Here is a 25,711-nt window from a genome sequence, read left to right on the forward strand (position 1 = left end):
TTCTATAAACTTCTAACTCATTACTCATCTCCAATTTATATTTAACAGAAGGCTGGAGATTGAGCAGGCAGGGAAGAAAAGCATTATTTGGAAAAAAATTGTTGGCCAAGCAAGGTGTGCTTGGCATTTCCCCTCCTTTACCCTGGAGGAGGGAAGGAGGGATACTCCCATCTCTCCTACAGGATCCTCACCAAAAAGTATGTGAGGAGATCAGTGGGTCCCTTTGCTGAAAGGGTCTGGAGAGGAGCCTGGAGATTTCTTGAGCGCACTTTATTTGTGTTCCCTGGCATTTGGGGGGTGGGGTATATACCAGTGTCTGACTCTCCCCTGGGTCAGTCAGGGCTGGCTGGTGCTGCTTGTGATGAAAGAGTCATGAGAGAGGTCTTCAGAGGATGCAGTTTACAATTCCAGAGTTTTGTGTGGCAAAGATGCCATGAGCTATGAGGATTCTTAGGAAAGGAGCCATATCAGAATCAGCCAGAAAGGATCCTGTCCAAGAAGGATGCTTTCTGAGGCAAGGAGAGGCCAGCTCTCAGAGGCTGCTTAGGGGGTATAATGCCAGCGCCAGAGCTGAAGGGGCCCCATCGGAGGTGAGGCAGGGTGTGCACTACTGCAGAGGGGAACTGCAGGGCAGAGGTCTCCTTTGGTGGGGCGGTAAGAGAAGACAGGTGTGTGAAGCATCCACAGATGCCCTATGATGCTATTAAAAGCCAGCATTTGACCATTTGCCATGGGATGGGGTGGGAGGGCAACGCCAGAATACAATGGTCCTAGACAAGTCAGTTCCCGTTTCCTCTTGTTGCTGGTGCACATGACCCTGGGGGATCCAGAAATTGCAGCTGGGGAGTAGAGAGAAGGTGGAACAAGGAGAGTCGTGAAAAAATAGGAGGCCACATTCCATGCTGGGTTTGGGGTGAGGGTTGATCAGGGAGAAACAGCCGTCAATGTGACGTGGAAGTTTCATTTCAGTTCATACTGGGTCTTTTAAATACTTGAAAACGAGATTGGACTCATACTTAAAAGTGACTGGGGACACAACAGGATCAGCCTGGTCGTCTCCACATGGGGAGCAAGTTTTTAAAAAGTGGGGTTGAGGGTGGTGGTGAGAGAAAAATAAAACTCTTACTGATTGTACTCATCCCAAGTTAATGCCATTCAGTAATGGTTATGCAGATTTTTATCAAAACTCCCTACTTCAGCTCTAAAATCCCTGGTGCCTCTCTTCTGAGTCTTTCTGAGCTTCTGTGAAGGAAATCAGATTTTCTTCAGTGTCCCCTTTGCAATGTGGTTTCAGTTCCTTCTAGGCTACAGAGTTGGTGATTTCTTACTTTCCGCTTTCTGCCTTCCAGAATGGTTGACGTCACTCAGTACTATTGTCTCCTATTCTCTTTCTCCTATGGATTACACTTTAAAAAATACTGTTGTTTCAGTGAGTTTCTGGAATGATTGTGGAGAAATGGTCTTGTATTACACCACGTTTAACTGGAATCTCAGACAAATATTTTAAGGATAAATAATAATATTCTCAGTTTTCCCAGTACTATTACATAGAGCTTGTCTATATAAATCACCTTGAGTTCTCCTTTTTTTCCCTCATAATTGGATTTTTGGTCATTTCATCATCACCAAAGAGCTGAAATTTTTCTTTTCTTTTTCTTTCTTTCTTTTTTTTTTGGCCACACCACGCAACTTGTGGGATTTCAGTTCCCCGACCAGGGATTGAACCCGGGCCCTTGGAAGTGAGAGCACAGAGTCCTGACCACTGGACAACCAGGGAATTCGTGACATTTTTTTCAATTTAATTTTTTATTTTTACACAATCTTTAAAGGTACTTTCCATTTAAAGTTATTACAAAGTACTGGTTCTATTCCCCGTGTTGCACAACACATCCTTGAGCCTGTCTTACACCCAATAGTTTGTACCTCCCCCTCTCCACCCCTGTATTGCCCACCCAGCCACCGGTAACCATTAGTTTGTTCTCTTATCTGTGAGTCTGCTTTTTAAATTTTATATTCACTAGTTTGTTATATTTTTTAGATTCCACATATAAGCGATATCATATAGTATTTAGCTTTCTTGAAGAGATGAAATTTAACTCAAACCAAATAACTATTGTTTTATGCAAAATTTTTAATAAGAGGATGAAGATTGTAACTCAGTTGAAGTGGGGTTTAAAGGTTGTATGCGTTTTTTAATTATTCTGTCCCACATTTTACAGACAAGTGAAAAATTTATATATATGTATGAATTTTTATAATTTCTCCACAATTTTTTTTTAGAGGACTTCCAAACCTACTGTATTAGGCAGGGCTCTCCAGAGAAATAGAACCAATAGGACATATATGGAGAGAGAGATTTAGGCTAAGGAATTGGCTCATGCGATTTTGCGAGCTTGCAAGTTCAACATCTATAGGGCAAGTTGACAGGTTGGAAATTCTGGTAAGAGTTGATGCTGTAGTCCCAAGTCTAAAATTTGCAGGACAGACCAGGTAGGCTACAAACTCAAGGAGCGTTTCTGTGTTGCAGTCTTGAGGCCAAATTCCTTCTTCTGGAAAACATAGTCTTTTTTTTTTTTTTTCTCCTCTTAAGGCCTTCAACTGATTCGTTGTGGCTCACCCACACTACGGAGGGTGACCTGCTTTACTCAAAGTCTGCTGATTTGAATGTTAATCACATCTAAAAACTACCTCCACAGTAACATCTAGACTTATATTGGACCAAACAAATGGGCACCATAGCCTAGCCAAGTTGACGCATAAAATTAGCCACCATCACACTTACTGTAGAGATGACAGAATATGCAAAACACAACCTGTATGTCCTTTATCTAGATTCATCAGTGGTTAAGCTTTTCATGTGCTTTAACTTTCTCTCAAGTGATGAATCATGTGAAAATAAATTCCAGCTGTGATGATACTTCTCACCCAAAATACTTCATGTCCCAGGAATAGGGACATTCTCCAAATAGCACACTTAAGAAAATTAAAATTACTGCAGTGAGATCATTTCCAGTCCATATGCTGCTTGTTCCAGTTGGCCTCAGAATATTTTTCATAGCTTTGTGTTTATTGGTTTTGTTGTTTACACATTGCATTTGTCTCTTTCCAGCCTAGAACTATCCCTTTTTTGCTGCTGTTCTTTTTCATGACACTGTCTGTTTTGAAGATTTCAGCCAGTTGTCTTGTAGGATGTCCCCACATTCTGGATTTGTCTAGTTTTTTCTTTTGGGTCCAGGTTAAACCTCTCAGTAAGAATACCACTGAGCTGAGATTGTGTCCTCATTACCTCCCATCAGGAGACACATAATGTTTGCTTCTACCTCCATGAACATGTTAAGTTTGATCACTTGGTGAAGGTGATGGCCAGGACTTCTCTCCTTGTAAAGGGATATTTCCCCCTTTTTAGTTTTAAAAATTTTTTAATTTTTAAAACTATTATGATTTTTGGCTGCATCACGTGGCTTGCAGGATCTTAGTTCCCCAAGCAGGGACTGAACTGAGGCCACGGCAGTGAACGCACCAAGTCCTAACCACTGGACCACCAGGGAATTCCCGCCCCCTTTTTAATTAGTATGTAATCTGTGGCATGATACTTTGAGACTGTGGCTATCTCATTCTCCAACTACCTTTCATCTGATGATTTTAGCATCCCTTGACTGATCTAATTATATTATTCGCAGCATTGGTCCATTGGCATTCTCATGTAAAGAAGAGGTTTCCCTTTCTCTCTCTCCTCTCTCGTAATTTGTTATTTTATTATGTTATTAAAAATTATAATATTTTTCAATAAATGCTCAGTCTAGAAAAGGGAGGAAATGAGAGAGTAAGTTACAAACATACCTGATTGAAAATACCTAGTGCTCTAATCATGCCATCATTTAGACCAAAAAGCTACCTGTGCAAAATCAACTTGTATTTTTTTGTTCATTTTGTAATAAAATTTAACAGCGAATTAGTAAAAATTAAACAAATTGATCAAGAGCCCCAGTAATTGCAGAGATGGGCATAGACTACACAGTCTGCTTTCTACTTTCACATCTGTTAAATGCTCTGTGTGGTCTGAAGACTTGGGTTCTAGTACCAGCACTGCCTCCTTTTATTTTATTTTATTATTATTATTTTTTTTCTTTTGGCCGTGCCACGCGGCATGTGGGATCTTAGTTCCAACCCGTGTCCCCTGCATTGGAAGCGCAGAGTCTTAACCATGGACGGCCAGCCAAAAAGCTGCCTCTTTTTAGATGTGACTTTGGTCAAGGCAATCTACCTTTCTGATATGCAGTTTGGTTATCTCCAAAGTGAACATGAGAACTTCACTTGGATTCTTCATGGCCTTTGCCCTCAATGACAACCTCTCCACAGTTGATCAGGTCTACTCCTGTGCATAAAAGGACTAATGAAGTCGATCTGAGATTGCTAGTCTTGGAAATGTCTACTGGCAAGGCTGGCCCTTGGTGTCTGGGAACTTGAATTTCCAGAGAGTTCCCACAGTTCCCTGATAAGAGTGGCTTACTGTACCTAAACTATTTGTACAATGTGCTTTCTGCCATACATCTGTTTCCTTCTGGGAGTCTGAAATTTGTTATGTGCTGGTAGAGGGTGCCTACATGGCCAGCCCCCGCTAAAAACCTCAGGCACTGAGTCTCTACTGTGCTTCCCTGGTAGATGACATTTCACACGTGTTGTTGCAACGCGTTGCTGAAGGAACAAAGCGCTTCCTGTGTGACTCTGCTGGGAGAGGACCCTTGAAAGCTTGCACCAGGTTTCCTCTGGGCTTTGTCCCATGTGCCTTTTCCCTTTGCTCATCTGCCTTTGGTCCTTTTTCATCCTGTAATAAATCACAGCTGTGAGCACTGAGTCCTGCACATCATCCTAGCAAATCATCACACTTTTTCCAATTTTCTCATCTGCAAAATGGAATTTATAATGATAATAATACCTACCTTATAGTGTTGTTGTATGAAACATGTGTGGGATTAAGGGCCTGATATAAATGTGTCTGATGGACGGTGGTTATTATGATGCGGTATGTTCATTGTTTATATGAGGAACACCTTGTGTTTTGAGTGCATGCTCATGTCTTTTTTGTCAAAGTAACACTGACACATCTGCTCATATAAATTAACTCTCAAATCTTTGACTCATTTGGTGAGAACAACAGGTTCACACACCAGCTTATAAGGACACCTGCATCTTTCACTAAAATGTGTGTGGGGGTGTGTGTATGGGTGTGTGTTTCATCACTTAACAAATATGAAATAACTTGGGAGTTTTTTTATGGTCTGAATGTGTCCCCCCAGCATTCACATGTTGAATCCTAACCCCCAAAGGTGATAATAGTAGTAGGTGGGTCCTTTGGAAGGGGACTAAGCTCTCATGACTGGGATTAGTACTTTATAAAAGAAGCTCAAGAGAGATCCCTTGCCCCTCTACCACCCGGGACACAACAAAAAGTCTGCATCCCCAAAGAAGGCCCTCACTGGTCATGTTGGTACCATGATCCTGGGCTTCCGGCCTCAAGAACTGTGAGAAATAAATGTTTGTTGTTTATTGCTGCCCACTATTTATGCACCCCTATGTTCACTGCAGCACTATTTATAATACCAAGAAATGGAAGCAACCCAAGTGTCCATTAACAGATGAATGGATAAAGAAATTGTAATACACACACATACACACACACACACACACACACACACACACACAGGAATATTATTCAGCCACAAAAAAGAAAAATCTTTCCATTTGCAACAACATGGATGGAACTTGAGGGCATTATTCTCTCTGAAACTAAGTCAGACAGAGAAAGAAAAATACTGTATAATCTCACTCGTATGTGGAATCTAAAAACAAGCAAACAAACAAATAAACAAACAAGCAAAGCCAAGCTCATAGATACAGAAACAGATTGGTGGTTGCCAGAGGTGGGGTTGGGGGCTGGGCAAAATGGGTGAAGGGGGTCAAAAGGTACAAAGTTCCAGTTATAAAATAAATAAGTAAGTCCTGGGGATGTAATGTGCAGCATGATAACTATAGTTAACAATGCTATATTGCCTATTTGCAAGTTGCTAAGAGAGCAGAACTTAAAAATTCTCATCACAAGAAAAAAAATTTCTGTTAACTGTGTATGGTGACAGATGTTAACTAGACTTATTGTGGTGACCATTTCACAGTACACACATATAGAATTATGTTGTACACTTGAAACTAATATAATGTTATATGTCAAGTATACCTCAATTTAAAAAAACGTAAGTTTTTTTATATGCTCACACTTTTAAAAACATCTTTTTCTATGGCAGAAGGTAGAGTGTATGAGAAATGCAATTCTTTACTGCTGAGCCTAATTTTACACAGTAGATGGCTGCATTATTGTAAAGTCATAATATCTACTTATATTTTGTAAACTAATCATACTCAAATGCACAGAGTAAATTGCTTTTTAAAATCTGTACTCAGCCATAAAAAAGAACGAAACAATGCCATTTGCAGCAACATGGATGCAGCTAGAGATTATCATACTAAGTGAAGTAAGTCAGAAAGAGAAAGACAAATACCATATGATGTCACTTATATGTGGAATCTAAAATATGGCACAAATGAACCTATCTACAGAAACAGACTCACAGACACAGAGAAGTGTCATAACTGCTCTAGTAAACGTAAGGTTAAACTAGCATCTCCAACCTGCAGAATTCACACCCCTGGGGATACAGGAAGACTTTTCAAAACAGTACACAGGACAGACAAGTGTTAGGAAGCCGATCATCTCCCAGGTTCTTAACCTTTATTTAACTCTTTCCCAAGCTCTGCCGGGAGGAAACATCCATGGAGCAAACATCTTGCCAGTTCTCTTTTCCCATCTCCCTTTTCTCAACAGCCTTCTCCCACGCTACAGGAGAAAAGCCTTTCTTTCATTCACTCCAAATTGCCCAGCAAACCACCAGAGCACAAAGAAATGGACGGTTCAGATGATGTGTCAATAAAACCTTTTAAAATTAAGTCCTGATAAACCCACTGTTGGCCTTCACTTCTTCGTCTTATTGCTGTTTCTCGTCTGGGGTGGAGAATGGCTTTAGAAACAGGAAGTTTTGCCGTGTGTTGTGATAGTCTGAATTTGGACTATGTTTAAGATCGAGGCAGCAGGAGCAACGACAACTTTCGTTGAAAAGCCTTGCCTCTACCATCCCCTGACTCTGATTGATGAATTGTCCCGCCTGGCGAGGAACATTGAAGAAGGCGGCCGTTATTCATCCAGGTGACAGACACACGGCACTGTTCCTTCTGTGCCTTATCTTTCCACATTAAAATGAGAGTATTTGAGGTTTATAGAAAGCATGCTGGAAACGACAGATAGACAAGGCGTGCCCTTGGCCTTTTCACCTCGAGAAAGCTTGATGGCCTCTCATCCCGTTTGTTTGCATTTCTCTTGCATACTTGGAATGATCTCAAAGAGCAGGTGGTGATAAGTGTCCTGTTTACCGTTCTGATAGGGAACAGCCAAAGGGACATATCTGAGAGAAGTTAGTTAGTATTTTATATTTTCTTGAACATATATTACACTCACATGAAAGGCATTTTCATTAACTTTTCCCAAAAATTCACTGTTTTCCAAAATACCTAACTTTCCTTTGCTGTATATCTTTTGCTCATGTCAATCATCAACCACTCCTCATTTTTCCTACTTATCATGTACTTATTAGAATTAGTTTATCTTAATGGGAGTATGTTGTGGATTCTACTGTAAATAGTATACTTAACAAACATGTATAAAACTTACTACTTATCTACCTTGGTCGTGGCCCAAGGCCTTTTCTTTCTGCTGTTAATTTCCTCAAAGTAGATTAACTAGTACTCTTAAAAGCGGAGCAGCTGCTTTCGGTGGAAAACAAAATGTTCTCTAAAGCAATCCAGGATCTAATACTCTGGATTTAAAAAAACAAGCGTCATTTAGTTAGGATTAATTTCTCCCTCTCAGAAGTTGATATGTGGTTCTATGTCTGTAAAATGCAATATTATAAGCATAATTGTTTCCAAACATGAAATGAAATGTCTTATCTTTCTACCTAGATTCTTCAGGTGTCTGTTTCTCTGTCCTTCTGTCACTCCTTTTTAGGGTACGGCAAGATGACCCTAGTGTAGAGACTTGCCATGCTAAGGATTTCTTCTGTGTATGAAGGAAAATGAGAAGTACCAGTGAGGGCCAGAGGAAGGGCAGGAAGGGAGAGAAAGCAAGAGCTTCAGAATTTGCAGAATCCACCGAGCTCAGGAGTCTGCACTTTGTCTGTGAGCCCAGTGGTTTCAAGGTGGTTGTGTACCCCCAGGATGTGCAACAGAGACCACTGGGGTGTCAGAAGCATTGATTATATTTATGTTTTTTCTAACATGTAGGAAAAAGTGAAATTGTACGTATATTTAACTCACATGGGTTGACATGGGCACTGTCTACTCAGTCCATCGGAGGGTCACAGTCACTGACTTTGAGCACTGAGTGTCCTGAGGCAGTGCAGGGGAAGGGTCTCCTGTGCAACCTTGAGCATCCTCTTTCAGCAGAGCGGGTTGTGACTGTGACAATTTATATGAGCCTGGTTAAGGGGCTTTGTAGATTATGTCAGCCACTGTTAATTGATAATCCTTGAAAAAGGAACAACTACCTTTAACAGATTTCTGCAAACAGAATAAAACAAACACAAACAAAATTCAAAGCATATATCATCAAAGAGTCTACAAATAATAAATGCTGGAGAGAGTGTGGAGAAAAGGGAACCCTCCAACACTGTTGGTGGGAATGTAAATTGGTACAGCCACTATGGAGAACAGTCTGGAGCTTCCTTAAAAATCTGAGAATAGGGGCTTCCCTAGTGGCGCAGTGGTTGAGAGCCTGCCTGCCAATGCAGGGGACACGGGTTCATGCCCTGGTCCGGGAAGATCCCACATGCCGCGGAGCGGCTGGGCCCGTGAGCCATGGCCGCTGAGCCTGCGCTCCTCAACGGGAGAGGCCACAACAGTGAGAGGCCCGCATACCGCAAAAGAAAAAAAAGCAAAAAAAAAACCAAAACAAAACTGAGGATAGAGTTACCATGTGATCCAGCAATCTCACACCTGGGCATATATCCAGAAGAGATGAAAAATCTAATTTGAAAAGATACATGCACCCCAATGTTCATAGCAGCACTATTTATAATAGCTAGGACACAGAAACAACCCAAGTGCCCATCAACAGAAGATGTGGAGATACACACACACACACACACACACACACACACACACACACACACACACACTGGAATATTACTCAGCCATAAAAAAAGAATGAAATATTTCCATTTGCATCAACACGGATGGACCTAGAGATTAGTAACTCAGACAAAGACAAATATTATATGATATCTCTTGTATATGGAATCTAAAAAATAACACAAATCAACTTATTTACAAAACAGAAAAAGACTCACAGACATAGAAATCAAACTTACGGTTACCAAAGGGGAAAAGGGAAGGGGAGGGATAAATTAGGAATATGGGATTAACAGATACACACCACTACCTATAAAATAGATAAACAATAAGGATTTACTATATAGCACAAGAGCTATATTGACTATCTTGTAATAACCTATAATGGAAAAGAATCTGAAGCTGTATACCTGAAACTAAACAATATTTTAAATCAACTATAGTTAAATTAAAAAATATAAAGTATTAGTGATATAAAAATAAGGAAAAAACAAAAACAAAACAGCTAATATTTTTCCAATTCTATTTATTTGTTTATTTATTTACAGCTGCATTGGGTCTTCATTGCTGCATGCAGGCTTTCTCTAGCTGCTGCAAGTGGGGGCTACTCTTCCTTGTGGTGTGCGGGCTTCTCTTTGTTGCAGAGGATGGGCTCTAGGCGCATGGGCTTCAGTAGTTGTGGCTCATGGGCTCTAGACGGCAGACTCAGTAGTTGCAGCGCATGGGCTTAGTTGCTCCATGGCGTGTGGGATGTTCCTGGACCAGGGCTCCAACCTGTGTCCGCTGCATTGGCAGGCGGATTCTTAACCACTGCACCACCAAAGAAGTCCCTATTTTTCCAATTCTTATTACAGCTTCTCCATTATCCATATCCCGAGATAGAAATACCAATGATTTAATCAGAACTGACAAGCAGTGGGGCACAAAATTGTGGTATCATCATGAAGACTATTTAAAAGGGAATTCTATCTACTGTCATTAATGATTACTTAGCCCTTCTGTATATTTGGCCTGTAGCCAAGGATGGTAGACGAAAACCACCATAATTAGGAAGATATTTAAAAATGCTAATTATTTCATGTTTATCTCATGTTTATCTCATCTTTTTTTATTCCTATTTTTGTGTATGACTTATGTATTAGGTAACTTTCATAAACGACTATATATGTTAGGCTTGCAAGCTGTTTTGGTTAACATTGCTATATAATCAACTAACCCAAAACTCTGTGGCTTAAAACAATGTTTTACTGTCTCTCATGGTCCATAGATTATCTGGGCTCAGCAGTGTAGGATTTTTCTTTTTTTTAACTTTTTATTTTATATTGGAGTATAGTTGATTAACAGTGTTGTGTGGGACCACCCTGGCGGTCCAGTGGTTAAGATTCCATGCTTCCAATGCAGGGGGCATGGGTTAGATCCCTGGTCAGGGAACTAAGATCCCACATTCCGCATGGCGTGGCCAGAAAACAAACAAGAAAATAATGTTGTGATAGTTTCAGGTGTATAGCAAAGTGATTCAGTTATACATATACATGTATCTATTCTTTTTCAAATTCCATTCCCATTTTGGTTGCTACATAATAGTGAGCAGAGTTCCCTGTGCTATACAGTAGGTCCTTGTTGGTTAACCATCTGAAATATGTACATGTCAATCCCAAACTCCCTAACTATCCCTCCCCCCCCTTCCCCTCTAGTAACTATAAGTTCATTCTCTTAGTATGTGAGTCTTAGCAGAGTACTTTTAACTTAGGCTTTCTCATGTGATTTCAATCAGTCATCTGAATGCTCAACAGGGCTGGACGCTCAAGATGACCACTCACACGGCTGGCAGCTGGCGCTGAATGTTGGCTGGGAGCTCATCTGGGACTGCTCACTAGTGAGCCCGTACATGGCCTCTCCCTCATTTGCACTTCTTACAGCATGGTGGCTGGGTTCCAAGTGAGGGAGTCCCAGGCACCTTCCAAGAGGAAGGATGCAGAAGCTGCCAGGCCATTTAAAGTGGACGCCTAGAATGGGAGCAGCATGGCTTTTACATTTCTGCTCTATGCTATTGGTCAAAACAGTTACAGGGCCCACCCGATTCAAAAGGGTAGGGGAAAACTCCACCTCATGATGGAGTCGCACAGAAGAGCAGATGCAATGGGAGAAAATGATGTGGCCCATCTTTGGAGAATACGATCTGCCACGCATGCTATCATTGTTAGTGATGGGTTTACAGCTGTAAAATTTGGAGCCACTGAAACAAGTCAGAATTGTAGGTAAGATCACAGTCTTGAGGACGCACTGATTTAACTAACAGCTCTTTGATCTCGGGGAATTTAAGTAATGTCTCTGAGTCTCTGAAAATCAAGAAAGTAGAAGTTATGGTGTGTGTGTCGGGGAGGGGCTCTTTAGAGTATTAGGTGAGAAAATGTGTACCCAAAGTGTTACGGAATCAAACCTGGGTCCACTGGCCCGTGCGTTGTAAAGCCAACCTACTGACGCCAGGTTGTGGTGAAGGAAAGTGCAGCGTTTATGATAGAGCGCCAAGCAAGGAGTCCAGGGCAGCTACTGCTCAAGATCCCTGAACTCCCCGATGGGTTTTTCAGCAAAGCATTTTTACTTTTTTTTTTTTTTGCGGTACGCGGGCCTCTCACTGTTGTGGCCTCTCCCGTTGCGGAGCACAGGCTCCGGACGCGCAGGCTCAGCGGCCATGGCTCATGGGCCCAGCCGCTCCACGGCATGTGGGATCTTCCTGGACCGGTGCACGAACCCGTGTCCCCTGCATCGGCAGGCAGACTCTCAACCACTGCGCCACCAGGGAATCCCTCAGCAAAGCATTTTTAAAGGCCACGTGAGGGAGGGGCGTCGCAGGGTGCACAATTCTCTAACTGGTTGATGGTGAGGTAACAGGGCGGTGTCACAGGGGTTCACATTATCAACCCTTAGGCACCAATAGGTCTGGGGGCTACGTACTCATGATCTTCAAGTAGTTTTCTTCCACCTGGTCGTGGTTTTAGCATCTGTAAAACAACTCCGGAAATGTGCATCAGATACCGTTATCTACGTACTTCGGATAGGAGCTAAAGCAGAAGATATGGGGGAGGGGTCTGTCCTGGGAAGGCCCCATAGGGTCCTGCTTGGTTAGAAAAGTGCCCAGGACATCATAACTGGCTGGACCAGTAGCAGATATCATTATGGTTTTGAACTGGGGAGTGACTAGTTTAGAAAAAGCTTTTCAGAACAAGCACTCTGAGGACAGCATGGAGGATGTAGGAGGCAGGGGAGGAGATGGGAGATCAAGAATGGAGTGGGTGGAGGGACCACCTGGGAGACTGGAGCAGCGATGAAGGAGAGAAGCAGGTGGAGAAGTGAAATGTGCAGGCAGAGTCTCAGTGTGACTTGGGGACTTATTGAACGGGCTAAGAGAGGGAAGGGAAAAATCTAGAGCCATGCTTTTGTGATCTTTTGTAGACTATAAGTAAATTTTTCTTTTTTTTGCCTGCCCCCTGCCCCCACCCTATAAGTAAGTCTTATTAAAGATCTGTTCCCATGAAATCATAAAGTCCTGATGAAAAGTTGTGTGAAAGTCGTATGTTTTGTAAATCAATTCATTTTACTGGTAAAAGTTATTATTCAAAGTGGAAAACAGGACACTAAAGATGGCGTGATCATTAAATTTAAAGTTAGTTAACTGTTATGGGTTGAATTGTGTCCCTTCAAAAAGATATATGGAAGCCCTAAAACCCCAGTAACCTGTGGATGTGATCTTACTTGGAAGTAGGGTCTTTGCAGATGTAATCAAGTTTAAATGAGGTCAAATTGAATTAGGATGGGTCTTTAATTCAATATGACTGGTGTCCTTATGAGAAGAGAAATAGAGACACAGGAAAGGAGACACCTGTGATCTCCCATCAGAGGGTGAAGGCTAGAGCTGCAAGCCAAGGAACAACTAAGGTTGCCAGAAGCTGGAAGAGGCAAGGAAGGATTCTCCCCTACAGGTACCAAAGGAGGCATGGCCCTGCCCACCCCTCTTAAGACAGTAAGTTTCTGTGGTTTTAAGTCACCCAGTTAATGGTACTTTGTTACAACAGCCTGAGGAAACTGACACAGTAACTACAGTTGACCCTTAACACGGGGGTTAGGGGCAGGGACCTTCCATGCAGTTGAAAATCTGCACATAACTTAGAGTTGGCCCTCCGAAGACCAACAGGGGATCAGGTAGTACTGTGGTATTTACTATTGAAAAAAATCCAATCCGTGTATGAGTGGACCCGTGCAGTTCAAACCTGTGTTGTTTGAGGGGTTAGTTGTATATACAAAGAACTGCTAATTTTACTTGGGTAAAGGAGGCATGGCATAAAAAAGGCCAACTCAGAATTCTTTTGTCAAGATTTCTTTATGGTCATAGAAAAAAATTATTATTGAAATGGAAAGGTCAAGTCAACCTTTCCAACGATGGGGTGTTCTCAGGGCAGGAAGGAGCTGTTTCTCATCCATCTGTGTCCTCCCAATGCCAAGCAGAAGGCATGCAAATAATAGATGTGCAGTTTGCTTTATGAGCCAAACTGAGCCTCTCTTTTTTTTTTTAACAAACTTTACATTAAAAACAAGAAACACTTGAAGTGCTAGATGTAGATTTTTAAGATTTCTCCTCATATGATATAGTTCTGATTATTAATATACCTAACCTAAGGGCTACATATAAGTGAAAAGCAATCATGGTTTTTAATTTAAAAAAACAGAAAAATAACAGCTGACATTTATTGAGCAATTATGAGATGCTAACTAAGACTGCTGAGTCCCTTATACAGTATCTTCATGTTGAATCTCATCATTGCCTTGTCACTTACTCTAATTTAAAATGTGAGACTCAAAAGAGGTTAGTCATTTGCCAAAGATCATAGAGCTGATAACTGACAGAGCCAGGACACCAGCTCTCAGCTATGGCCAAACTTATAACTATGCCCCCAAACTGCACTAAGACCAGAGCCACATATGGCTATTTAAATGTAAATGAAAATGAATGAAAATGAATGAAAATTAAAAATTTAGTTCCTTAAGCACAGTAACCACATTTCAACTGCTCAATAGCTACTCGGCTTGGTGCAGAGACAGAACATTCTCATCATTGCAGGAAGTTCTGCTGGAAAGCATTGATCGAATCCCTTAACAGTCATAAAATGTTGAAAGCCCATATGATGGGTGGTTAAGGGAAGAGATGGAATAGTAGAAGGATGAGAACAGAGGAAAAGGAAGGAGAAAGATTTAGAGAGAGCAGTTCATGGAGAAAGGAGCCTAAATCTACCGGTAGAGTGGCCCCTGAGGACGTTTTTAGTCTATTATATTTGTAAACTTTGGCAGTTAAAATTCCAAAATATGTTAAATACATACTTCAAAAAAATTAGAGTTGCAATTCAACAGATAGTTAAGTCTCAGTTGTGTGCCTGGCATTGGGTGAGGGGGGATTCCTAGGTGAACAAAATGGACACAATTTCCCATCATCAAAATTAGAGCAACATTAATCCAATAATTAGAATAAAGCATGACAGTTATTTTGTAGTGGAAAGAATTCTATAGAAATAAATAGCAGAGGGACCCATGTAGCCTAGACAGGGCTTAGAAATGTCTCCCCAAAGAAGTGCTGTCAATCTGAGAAAGGAAGGATGAGAGAGGCAGTGGGCAGTAGCAGGGGGGTGTTGCAGGCAGACAGCCAGCTGTGAGAAGGCCTGATGTCAAAAAGAAGGACTGAACTAAGTTACACGGGTGGCTGGAGAGAGGAAGAATAGCGAAAGGTGAGCCAGGGAGCCAGGGACAGGTGGGGGAGCTTGCTAAAATATTCTGTCATAAGGATGATGTAAAGCCTGAAGATTTTTCAGCCAACAAGAGATACGTTCAGATTCACATTTTGAGACAATTTCTCTGGTTGACACGCTAAGAATGGCTTAATGGGAAGCAAGCCTGTAGGCAGAGGTTACCTGGAAGCTATTTTGTACTAGGATGGTGGTAATATGGCTGGAAAAATGGTGATTGTCATGCTATTTGGAGCTAGAATGTAGACGGTGGTGATCACTTGGTTGTGTCTGAAGGATGACACTTATATTTCTAGCTGGGGAAACTTCATAGAGTAGGGGTCAGTAACCTACAAGCCAAATCCACTCTGTACTGTTTTTGTAAATACAATTTTATGGGAACACAGACATGCCTGCTCTTTGATGTATTGTCTATGGCTGCTTTTGTGATACAGTGACAGATTTTGAGTAGTTGCAGCAGAGACCACATGACCCTTGAAGCCTGGAATATTTACTATCTGGCCCTTTAAGAAAATGTTTGCCAACTGGGATAAATGATCATTACCTACAAGGTATTAAGATTTACTAGGGAAGGCTTTAAATAACTTACATCTGTTACATATATTACGATAATCTATCTCAATCGGCAAACATGAAGTGTTTGCTATTGTCCCATTTTACAGATGAGAAAACCAAGGCAGAGATATGACATTCTCATTCACACCCATAGCTTCAGTGATCACCACCAGTGACTTATCAAATGTTTACATCTAATCCAGACTTCTCATTTGAGCTTCAGACAGGCTCAATATCTCTAGCAGCCTTGTATCTCTAACAGCCAGTCTCAGAGGCACCTCAAAACTCAATAGGCCCCAAACCAGACTCCTGCTCACCCTCTCAAACCACATCATCTGGGCTTCCCTGGTGGCACAGTGGTTAAGAATCGGCCTGCCAATGTAGGAGACACGGGTTCGAGCCCTGGTCCAGGAAGAATCCACATGCCGCGGAGCAACTAAGCCCGTGCACCACAACTACTGAGTCTGCTCTCTAGAGCCCGTGAGCCACAACTACTGAAGCCTGCGCTCTAGAGCCCATGAGCCACAACTACTGAAGCCCATGCGCCTAGAGCCCGTCCTCTGCAACAAAGAGAAGCCGCCACAATGAGAAGCCTACGCACCACAACGAAGAGTAGCCCCCGCTCACCACAACCAGAGAAAAGCCCACATGCAGCAACAAAGACCCAACGCAGCCAAAAAAAAAAAAACAAACAAACAAACAAAACCACCTCATCTTTCAGTGTTCCATTTTTCTTGGTGAATATCACAACCAGAGAAGCAAGCCAGAATCCAGGGAGCCCTCCTAGGCCCCTCGCCCTCCCTTGTTCTTCTCATTTCCAATCTATCTAAAGATTGCTGAAATCTGACTGCTTCTCTCCATTGGCATCACCTACCACCTGCCAAGTCCAGCTTTTTAATAGGATCATCTCACATGTGGGTTCTGTTAATAGCTTCCTTATAGCCCGCTGCACCCAGGCCCTCCTCCAATCTCCAAACTGCAGCCAGAGGGCACTTCAAGCCTGTCAACTCCCACCCCCATTCCCTACCAGATCCTAATCTTTTTTTTTTTTTTTTTTTTTTTGCGGTACGCGGGCCCCTCACTGTTGTGGCCTCTCCCATTGCAGAGCGCAGGCTCAGCGGCCATGGCTCACAACCACTGCGCCACCAGGGAGGCCCCGATCCTAATCTTTTGAACGTTTTTTCTCCTTCTGAGGATTCCTTGGACCCTTTCATTGTGGTTTTACATTGTTTTATTGTTTTTTTGAGTTATTGTTCAGCTAACTGATAGAAATGCAAAATAATTCTTGTCAGTAGACATGCAAATCAATTCTGAAGGTCAGGGTTCAACTAACATCTCTCCTCCACTTGGAAGAAGCCAGTTTCATGTCCATTAGCAACTTCCTTTAACAATTCACTAACCCAGTAATGTGTCTGTTCTTTGAACCAGTTTTAACCTGTGCCTGGTAACTTCATTAAATGAGTTAGATAAACTCTACAAGTTCATTTTATATCTATATGACAGTCATACTTTTACCTTTTGGGGAAACGTAACCTTTAACTCTCTCTCTGAGGCACTAGCTGGTTGGCTCTCTGCCTCCCCTCCCAGGCTCTCCTTTGATGGACCCCCCTCCACATGTCTCTCCTCCAGCCCTGGCTCTCTCTCTTGTATAAGTACCACATTCCTTCCCTTCTCAAAGATGTCCTTTCTGCCTGGAACTCACTTTCATCCCGGACATTCTTCATCCTTTCTTCCTATAGTAAATTTGTTTATCCTCCAGATCTTTGCTCGAGGATTTCTTGCTGGAAAGCCTTTCCAGACCTTTCTGAGTCAGTTACATTCCATCATTCCATCATTAGAGGCTCTTAAAGCACAGGCAGCGCTGGCTACATTTGCAATTTCACATTTGTGGGATTAGTTAACACTTTTTTAACACGAGTAACATTTTTCTATTTGGCTGGAGGCAATGCATGGTAATAGGATGGAGGTGTGCTCACATCGCATCTCCAGCACTTAGCCCACCGCCTGCACAAATGTTACATACTTCATGAATATGTTAGACAGATTTTTGACTGTAAGCACATTACTGCTCAGGAGAGAGGTGGGCTGAAAAAATATGTATTAAGAAGTCATCAGCATCTAGATGCTGCCATGAAAACGCACATGAAGGAAAACCATTGGGTTGAGCAAAATGAAAGCTACTAGGAACCTTGTGTAGGTGGAATAATTGGACAGAAGTCAAATTATAGTCACTTGAAAGGGAAGGAAATAGAAGCAGTTAATACAGATGGCACCTTCTCAGAGTTTGGCTCTGGAGGGGAGGAAAGGCCAGGGTGGCCCTGTAGTAAATCTTTAATAACACCATTCTTGTATTACACGTGCTTTCCTGGCTGAAAAGGGAGGATTTACAGGTCACATGTAAAATGGCAAGAAAATTGGAGTTGTATAGGATCTACCTTTAAAACCATAATAGGCTTTGAATGAACAGTACAGTGTAGACTTTTAAAAAATTATTTATTTATTCATTTATTATTTATTTATTTATGGCTGCGTTGGGTCTTCGTTGCTGCGCGCAGGCTTTTCTCTAGTTGTGGCGACCGGGGGGCTACTCCTCGTTGTGGTGCATGGGCTTCTCATTGCGGTGGCTTCTCTTGCTGCGGAGCACGGGCCCTAGGCACACAGGCTTCAGTAGTTGTGGCTCGCGGGCTCTAGAGCGCAGGCTCAGTAGTTGTGGTGCACGGGCTTAGTTGCTCTGTGGCATGTGGGATCTTCCCGGACCAGGGATGAAACCCATGTCCGATTCTTAACTACTGCACTACCAGGCATGTCCCAGTGTAGACATTTAAACCAACATTTTGAACGCAAATAAGTTGTCTGTAGCTCTTCAACTAAGGGTTTCTTATTTTTAGGCTTGGGGCAGGAGTCAAAAACTGGCAGCCCTACAGTATACTTAATCTGTATATCTTCTTTACTTGTTCAATTCAATTTTACATTTCTTTAAAAAGGACTCTGTCCAATAAAATATAAAAATAAAAATAAATTAATAAATAAAAAAGACTCTGGTTTTTAGTGACATGTGACCTGGGGCTCCACCCCAGCATAAGAGGCTTTTCTATGCCTAGTATTAAGGGGAGAGAGGAAGGGAGAAGTGAATGCAGTTTTCTGAGCAATAAGATTAGAGCTGTATTGTCTTTAGGGCTGTATGAAATCAATTCTAAAAGCAGACTGGATTTAACCGCTTTTACCCAAAATAAACTGCTCTCTCCCCTTCCTAAGATCAAATCAGCACAAGTCACCACTTCCTATTAATTTAAAAGCCCAGAAAGGCTCATAATTTAGGTTGACATTGCTTCAGGAGCACACAGCAGACAACAGCCATTACAGTCTTCCTTTTCCCTCTTTCTAAATGTTGCCATCACAGGCCTACCTCAAGAAATTGTCAAAGCTGCTTGGTTGGGAACGCGTGGTCTACTTTGCCTGAAAGCGATAAATGGGTTGGGTGGGTAGGTGGGTCTAAGTGGCATCAAGGTGTTTGGGGAGAAACATCTCTTAGGGGATGTGAACCTAGTAGCCCCGTAACACCCCAAGTTACAAATCCGACTTGGGTAGGTGGCGGAAAGAAATCTAAAACCCGGATTCACGTTCTTCTCCAGTTTGCGCGTGGAGGTTGGTGGCAGACAAGAACCCAGGCACCACTGCCAGTCCTGGCTGCAAACTCTCGGGGCAGGAAGGGGGAGGGAAGCAGAAACTGCCTCTTGTGGGCTGGTCGAAGGAAAATCTGCCCTAATGTAAATTAATTTCCCCGAGGTTGCCTTCCCCTGGGCGGAGGGGCGTTTCCAGGCCCACCCAGGCGTTGTTTGGTAAATAAGGATGCTTGCTGAGTGCTTGCAGCCGGAAAGGCGCTCCTGCACTCTCGTGCCCTGGGGGCTGGGACTACGGCTTGGGGTTTCCCGACCGAAGGACCACAGTGACCAGACAGTTGAAGGTTTCTCCCCCAGGGATGCTGGAGGCGCTGCGCTGTTCCCTGCGCCTGGCCCTGGCCTGGGGTTCCGGGTGTTGGCGGCCGGCTCCGCGCGGTCCGTGCGCTGGAGCTTGGCCGCGCCGCCCGCTTTCGCGTCCAGCCGGGCGCTGCGTGCCGCCGCAGCTCTCCGCAGCCGCGCGCTCCCGGAGCCGCCCCATGGCCAGCCCTCCCCCCGCCGCCGCAGCCCTCGCCCGCCAGGTACCCCGACCCCGGGCGTTCGCGGGCGTAGGGGTGGGGCGGATTGGACCCCGGGTCCCGGAAGCCCACGGGCCCGGCCGGGCGCGCTGCTGCTGTTTCCCGCACCATCCTGCTTCGCCTTGCACCACCGTGCTGTCTCCATCCGGGAGTCTCCTCTTTCCCCAGCCCTGCCCGAAATCTCGAGTCCCAGCCTGCGAATTCCTCGGAGAAGCCCCCGCCAGACAGGTCTAAAGTCCCGCCGGGGACCCGCTCCGGAGCGCGGCGCGGACAGCCACGGGGAGCGTGAGGGTCGCCATGGAAGCCGCTTTGGTGGAGGAGGGGTTGGTGGGGGGAAGCGGAATTTCTGGGCTGCCAGAACTGACAGCCGCATCCTGCGTGCCTTCGCCACCCCAAAATATTTTGACCGCAGCCTTCTGCCTCCTTGGATTCCCTTTCTTCCTCTTTCCCCTAGTGCTGTACCAGATTAGGCTTTTTTTTTTTTTTAAGGTCTTCACCGTTTCCAGTTCGACCTGTTTCCATTGTGTCCTTAAGTATGTTTAAAATTTACCCCCTAATTCCGTGCGGTTTTGTCTTTCACGTGTGGGGTTTAGTGTCCTTGCGCCTGCATCGGAGGACCCTGCCCGTAGAGAAAATGGTTCACTCTGGTCCCCATCCTTTTTCTAGGCTTGCTATTGTGCGCCCGTGATCGACAAGACCACGAGGCTGAGCGCGCCGAGGAGGTTTTTTCTATAAATGGCTTAAAGCCCTAGTCTAGACTATTTTCTCGGATAAAAGGGGGAGACAATTACCTTCTTGTTCTTTGCTGGTGAACCCTGGCTCTGTAGGGCGAACCTGGAATTTAACCAGTCTGCCCGAAGCCGGCTGTGGAGGACAAAAACAGCCGCGACCTCCGGCAGGGCAGAAAGAGAAGGGCAGCCCTCGCAGGACGCTCTCCTTTGGGGCTCGTGCCTGGGTGTTTGATCTTCCTTTTCCTGTTTGCTTGGGGACCGGACCGGAGCCGAGCGAAGGGTGTGATGGTGAGTGATATTGATTACCCCAGACCCCAGTTACCCACCTAGTTTTACTTAATGGATTTAATTCTTCTTTTAAGGACTGCAATAATGGATGCTCCGCGGAATGTACCGGAGAAGGAGGATCAAAAGAGGTGGTGGAGACTTTTAAGGTAAGTTATTTGCCAGAGGCTAAGAGAAACAGCCATTCAATTGAATACAGCCATTTCTTGTTGAGATTGGGGCAGTTTTCACTGTACGGGTTTATACAGTAATTTAGATAAGCTGCCATGCATTTTAAATTCCACTCTTCCAGGGGAAAAGTGGAGAGCAGTGCAGTACAGATGTGTCTAAAATTACCTGGCAGTTAATTGCTTATTTTATTTCATGAATTATAAAAGTTTTCTTGGAAAGTAACCAGTTCCTGAATTTCACCTAGAGGTTTACATGATTATATAATACTTTTAACCCTTCACCCTATTTGTGGAAAAAGTTAAACTCATGTATTTCGTCTTTAAGCAGCAGCTAACATTTTACAGTAAAAGAGGAAAAATGGCAGTATTTCCTTCTTTTCTCTCTAAATTATGGAATTTATATATTAAATAATCTCATACATCACAGAGGAATAGTGAGGAGCAAAAGAGAACGAATCTTGTAAAGTACTTTAAAAATCATAAAATCATAAATGTAAGGTGTATTATCATTTTCTCTATAATTCATTATCTCCACCTACTCCCAACCCCCCACACCACAGAGATTTTTGCTTTTTTTTTTGTCTCCTTCTGCTCTTCTGCTGCCTGTTTCAGTCACTGTCAATTGTCATCCATAGCACAGAGTGTCCTAATGATCTCACATCCTGGCAGGGTTCAGAGAGGGAGTGAAACTTGACTCATCAATTCCACACATACCCTGCTCTTACTGTGTGCCAGGGACTGTGCTAGGCATTGGAAATCCAAAGATAAATTTAATAGAAGATCTCTGCTCTCAGGACTTTTTAAAAACCAAAATATAATAGGATATAGTAATAAGTTTGTGAATTTGTTCCTTGTCCTTTAATGTCCTCTATAACCCAACAGTCAATCTACTCTGCTAGCCTATGAAGACTAAGCCCCTAATACATTTGAGGGACTTAGATGTTGAGATGTGGGTCCTTGAAAGAATGAGATAAAGAGGAATTCTACTTCATAATCTCTGAGGGTCATCTTATATAGTAAATTCCTCAAAGGTTATAGATAAATTAAAAATTTCCCCAAAGGCCTTTATACTTTTATACATAGAAGAATTGTTTGCAAAGTGAAGAGTTAATTCATCAGGTAAGTAATCTTCTCTTTGTTAATTTAGATTTCAGGTAAGGAGGGGTGTATTGAATAGTCTATACTCATGTATTTGCATATCAAAACATGAGTGGTAATGGTGGTTGTATTCACTGTGCAAATGTGATGAGGTGAACGAAAAATGAAATTGATAATTTGGGGGAGAAAAATGGTGGCTTTTACAGGATCGTGTTGGCTTTGGACGTATTCTATCTCCCTTTTGATCAACTCCATTTATAACTTTTAAATTGCCTTTTGGGTCTCATGGGTAGTTTTCACATTGCATCTCTTCCCCCATTTTGATAGTCATTTTAACATGAGGAAACCGTTATCCAAGAGTCCAGTAATGAGATGCCTTATTACTGAAATCCTACAGAATCTTTCTGTGGACTCCAGGGTTGTTCTTGTTTCAAGGAGGTCAGCTGTCTGTTTCTTCCCATCCCCCCTGCTTCCACAGAATGTGCCGCTCCAAAAGCCCTAATTTACTCCTATCTGTACCTCGTTATTAGATTTTTAGAAAGTGTCTGTAAATGATAATGAACGTAGCACCCATGGTTTTCCAAATAGAGCAAGACAAACACACTTGTTTTAGAACAAAGTTATGCAACATCTGATACAGTTGTAATGCAGGGATAGCCTTTGAAAGTTTAAGTGCCAATTCAGAGAAGTACTGATGCCATGTAGCCTGAATGCCGGCTGATACAGCCCTCAGGTGCTCTCAATCCAGTTGCAATAGCCTGCTGTGGCTTCCCCATCTCAGACCAAATGGTTCCCCAACCACACATCTTGAGTCAAGAAATTGTGGTTTTTAGTATGCCCTGTTTTTGTCAATATTTCTTGCCATTTCACAATCCAGTCTTTGTGGCCTTCCAAATTCTTCCACAAGTATATGGTATCCTGACTTTGAAGTCATCAGAGACCATTGGAGCATGGGAAAGAGCACTAAGTTGAGCATAAAAACATAAAAAAGGCTTTGCCATTAACTAACCTGATCTCAGGGCAAGAGGGTCCTACCCACTATGGGTGGTCTTAGAGGTATTTTAAAGAGAGGATTCAGAAAAGTAAAAAATATATACTAGGCCTTGATCATTCTTCAAGTTGGCTGTCTAAGGGTTTGGAATAACAACAACAACAAAAAGGTCTTTTATGAATTATAGTAGTACAAGTTTTTGTTTTCAGTTTTGTTTTTACACAGTCTGTTATGTCGAGATATCCAAAACCGTGAGGATAAATCTAGGTTTAGTGAAGTTTAGAACAGAATTAATCGGACGTGATACTGTGCTAAATGAGAGGCCAAAATGATAAAGAGAAATGACTCCCATTTCCCAATTGTTCAAATCAATCTGAAGGATTTTATAGAGGAAACCAAGCATTTTGGAGAGTGGGCTGTCTATCTGGAGGGTTTGCATGAGCAGTAGGTAAGGCAAGTGTTAGGCAGTTGGAAAGCTGAGGATACCCCAGACTGCTGGGCTGGGTGAGGGTACTAGTTTCCACATTTACTGCTGGAGGAAGAAAGGAGGGAGTTTGGATAAACTGGAGACACCTGATGTTCTGCTTTACAAGTGGAAGAAATAATGGAGAAAAACAGGTGAGGGTGGGAAGACATCTGTAGCCAAGTTTTAGTCCTTCTATCTCTTCCCATGTTAGACAAGAATATGTAAGTGTTCAGGCACTAGGCTGATGTGTACCGCAAATACAGCCCCAGACAACGTTCCTGTTAACAGAACTCTGATTCACAGTTTTCCAACCGGCCCTGGATGACAAATCTGCCTTCCCAGCCTCCCTTGCAGCTAGAGAGATCACTATGACAGATTTCTAACCAATAAGGCATAGGGAATTTCTGGGAAATTTTTGCTTTTGTGGTCAAAGGAACAGATTTGTCTGGTATTGTCCTTTTCCTCCCCTTTCTTTGGACTTTGATTAGATCATTAACACTGAAGCTACAGCTACAGCTGTAGCAGCCTTCTTTTGACCCAGAGGAGACGGCCAAGAAAATCACAGAGCCTTGACAGTAACGGGTGCTGGCAGGCCTGGCTCCTCCAGACTTGTTATGAGAAAACCAGCTCCTGTTTGGTTTTTATTTACTTGCAGCTGAACGCATTGATTGGTAAATGATAAAAGGTTTATGCATAACATTAGTGAGAGGTAGAATTGTAAAAGGAAGTTAGTGCCTTGCTTGGGATCCTTGATTTTGGGGTTAAAATATTTGGACTCGAATCTGTAGCCATTTAGCTGTTCGTGGACTTTTGAAGGTAATGATTAAACATGTGATACTTGAAAGTACAAGTGTCTTAATTCAGTGATCGATATGGGAAGCAGGGTTGGGAGAATGTTGTGAGAATAAGCTCAAAAGTAATGAACAGGGCTTCCCTGGTGGCGCAGTGGTTGAGAGTCCGCCTGCTGATGCAGGGGACGCGGGTTCATGCCCCGGTCCGGGAGGATCCCACATGCCGTGGAGCAGCAGGGCCCGTCAGCCATGGCTGCTGAGCCTGCGTGTCTGGAGCCTGTGCTCCGCAACAGGAGAGGCCACAACAATGAGAGGCCCGTGTACAGCAAAAAAAAAAAGTAATGAATATGCAAAGAAAATAGAGGAAAAATACACAGTGAATGTGCTAGCAGAGGTCATCTCTGGGAAGTGGATATGTAGTTGCCAGGTAAAAGATGGAGATTTTTACTTTTCATTTTTCTTTACTTCTTTCAGTATAATGTTTTGAATAAATTAAGGATTAAGAAGTCTGGGCTTCCCTGGTGGCGCAGTGGTTGAGAGTCCGCCTGCCGATGTAGGGGACACGGGTTCGTGCCCCGGTCCGGGAAGATCCCACATGCCGCGGAGCGGCTGGGCCCGTGAGCCATGGCCGCTGAGCCTGCGCATCCGGAGCCTGTGCTCCACAACGGGAGAGGCCACAACAGTGGGAGGCCCGTGTACCGCAAAAAAAAAAAAGAAAAAGAAAAAGTCAAGAAGTAGAAAGTAATATGAATATCAGAAATAGGGACCCAATTTTGAAGGAAATATTATGTGTTCCATTTTAGACATATTCAGTTTGAGATTACATATTCAGTTCATATGATTGCAAGAGAGTAAGTGGCTTTTGGTAAGTATTCACAAATCTGTGAGATTTGAATCTGTGTCACTGGTTCTCAGCCTTTCTTGTGCATTGGCATCTCCTGGAGAGCTTGAAACCAAAACTGATGTGGAGCCCCACTCCTGAGTTTCTTTTGCACTGAGCTTAGGTAGGGCGTGGGCATTGATATTTTTCTTAAAAAAAAAAAAAAAACCTCCCAGGTAAATCGACTCAGCAGCCAATGTTGGGAACCATTGCTGTTCAAGTTGATGAAATCTTCAGGGGAGATGGTGTGGTGTGGTTCTCAGCCCTGACTGCACAGTTGGAGTCCACTTGGGTAAACTTAAACAAACAAGCACCCCCCTGCTCCATCCTTCTGGGATTCTGGAACGGGGTCCAGTTTAATGATTTTTAAAAACCTCCATGGTTGAATCCAGTGTTTGGCCAGGGTTGAGAACACAGATGCCAAGGGGGGCAGTGTAGAGGCTCAAGGAAAAAGCTCAGAATTACCCAGATTCTCTTATTTTTCCACCATTTAAACTCTCCTCCTTCCTCCAACTTTGCTCTT

At 43.1% G+C, this 25,711-nt stretch overlaps 2 protein-coding genes across 4 annotated transcripts in view; one reads left to right on the top strand and one right to left on the bottom strand.

Annotated features, from left to right (window-relative positions):
- The window catches only part of BCAT1 (branched chain amino acid transaminase 1), a 100,860-nt gene that overhangs the window by 15,486 nt on the left and 59,663 nt on the right, over positions 1-25,711 (top strand). For 2 of the 3 annotated variants that reach the window (XM_027129428.1, XM_027129429.1), the window contains exon 2: positions 20,870-20,941. In XM_027129428.1, the coding sequence (XP_026985229.1) occupies positions 20,870-20,941 (72 nt within the window). Of the gene's footprint in view, positions 1-20,293; positions 20,796-20,869; positions 20,942-25,711 lie in introns of those variants that run through there. The other variant, XM_027129431.1, reaches the window with a different exon arrangement.
- Positions 18,927-20,106, bottom strand: LOC113632360 (translation initiation factor IF-2). Its single transcript, XM_027129432.1, is given in 2 exon segments — positions 18,927-20,015; positions 20,018-20,106. Coding segments are annotated over 2 exon segments (720 nt in total). The 5' UTR covers positions 20,076-20,106; the 3' UTR covers positions 18,927-19,353.

The sequence above is a fragment of the Aethalodelphis obliquidens genome, unplaced genomic scaffold, assembly GCF_003676395.1.
Source record: "Aethalodelphis obliquidens isolate GAN/ISIS:26980383/991018 unplaced genomic scaffold, ASM367639v1 scaffold36, whole genome shotgun sequence".
Lineage (NCBI taxonomy): Eukaryota > Metazoa > Chordata > Mammalia > Artiodactyla > Delphinidae > Aethalodelphis > Aethalodelphis obliquidens.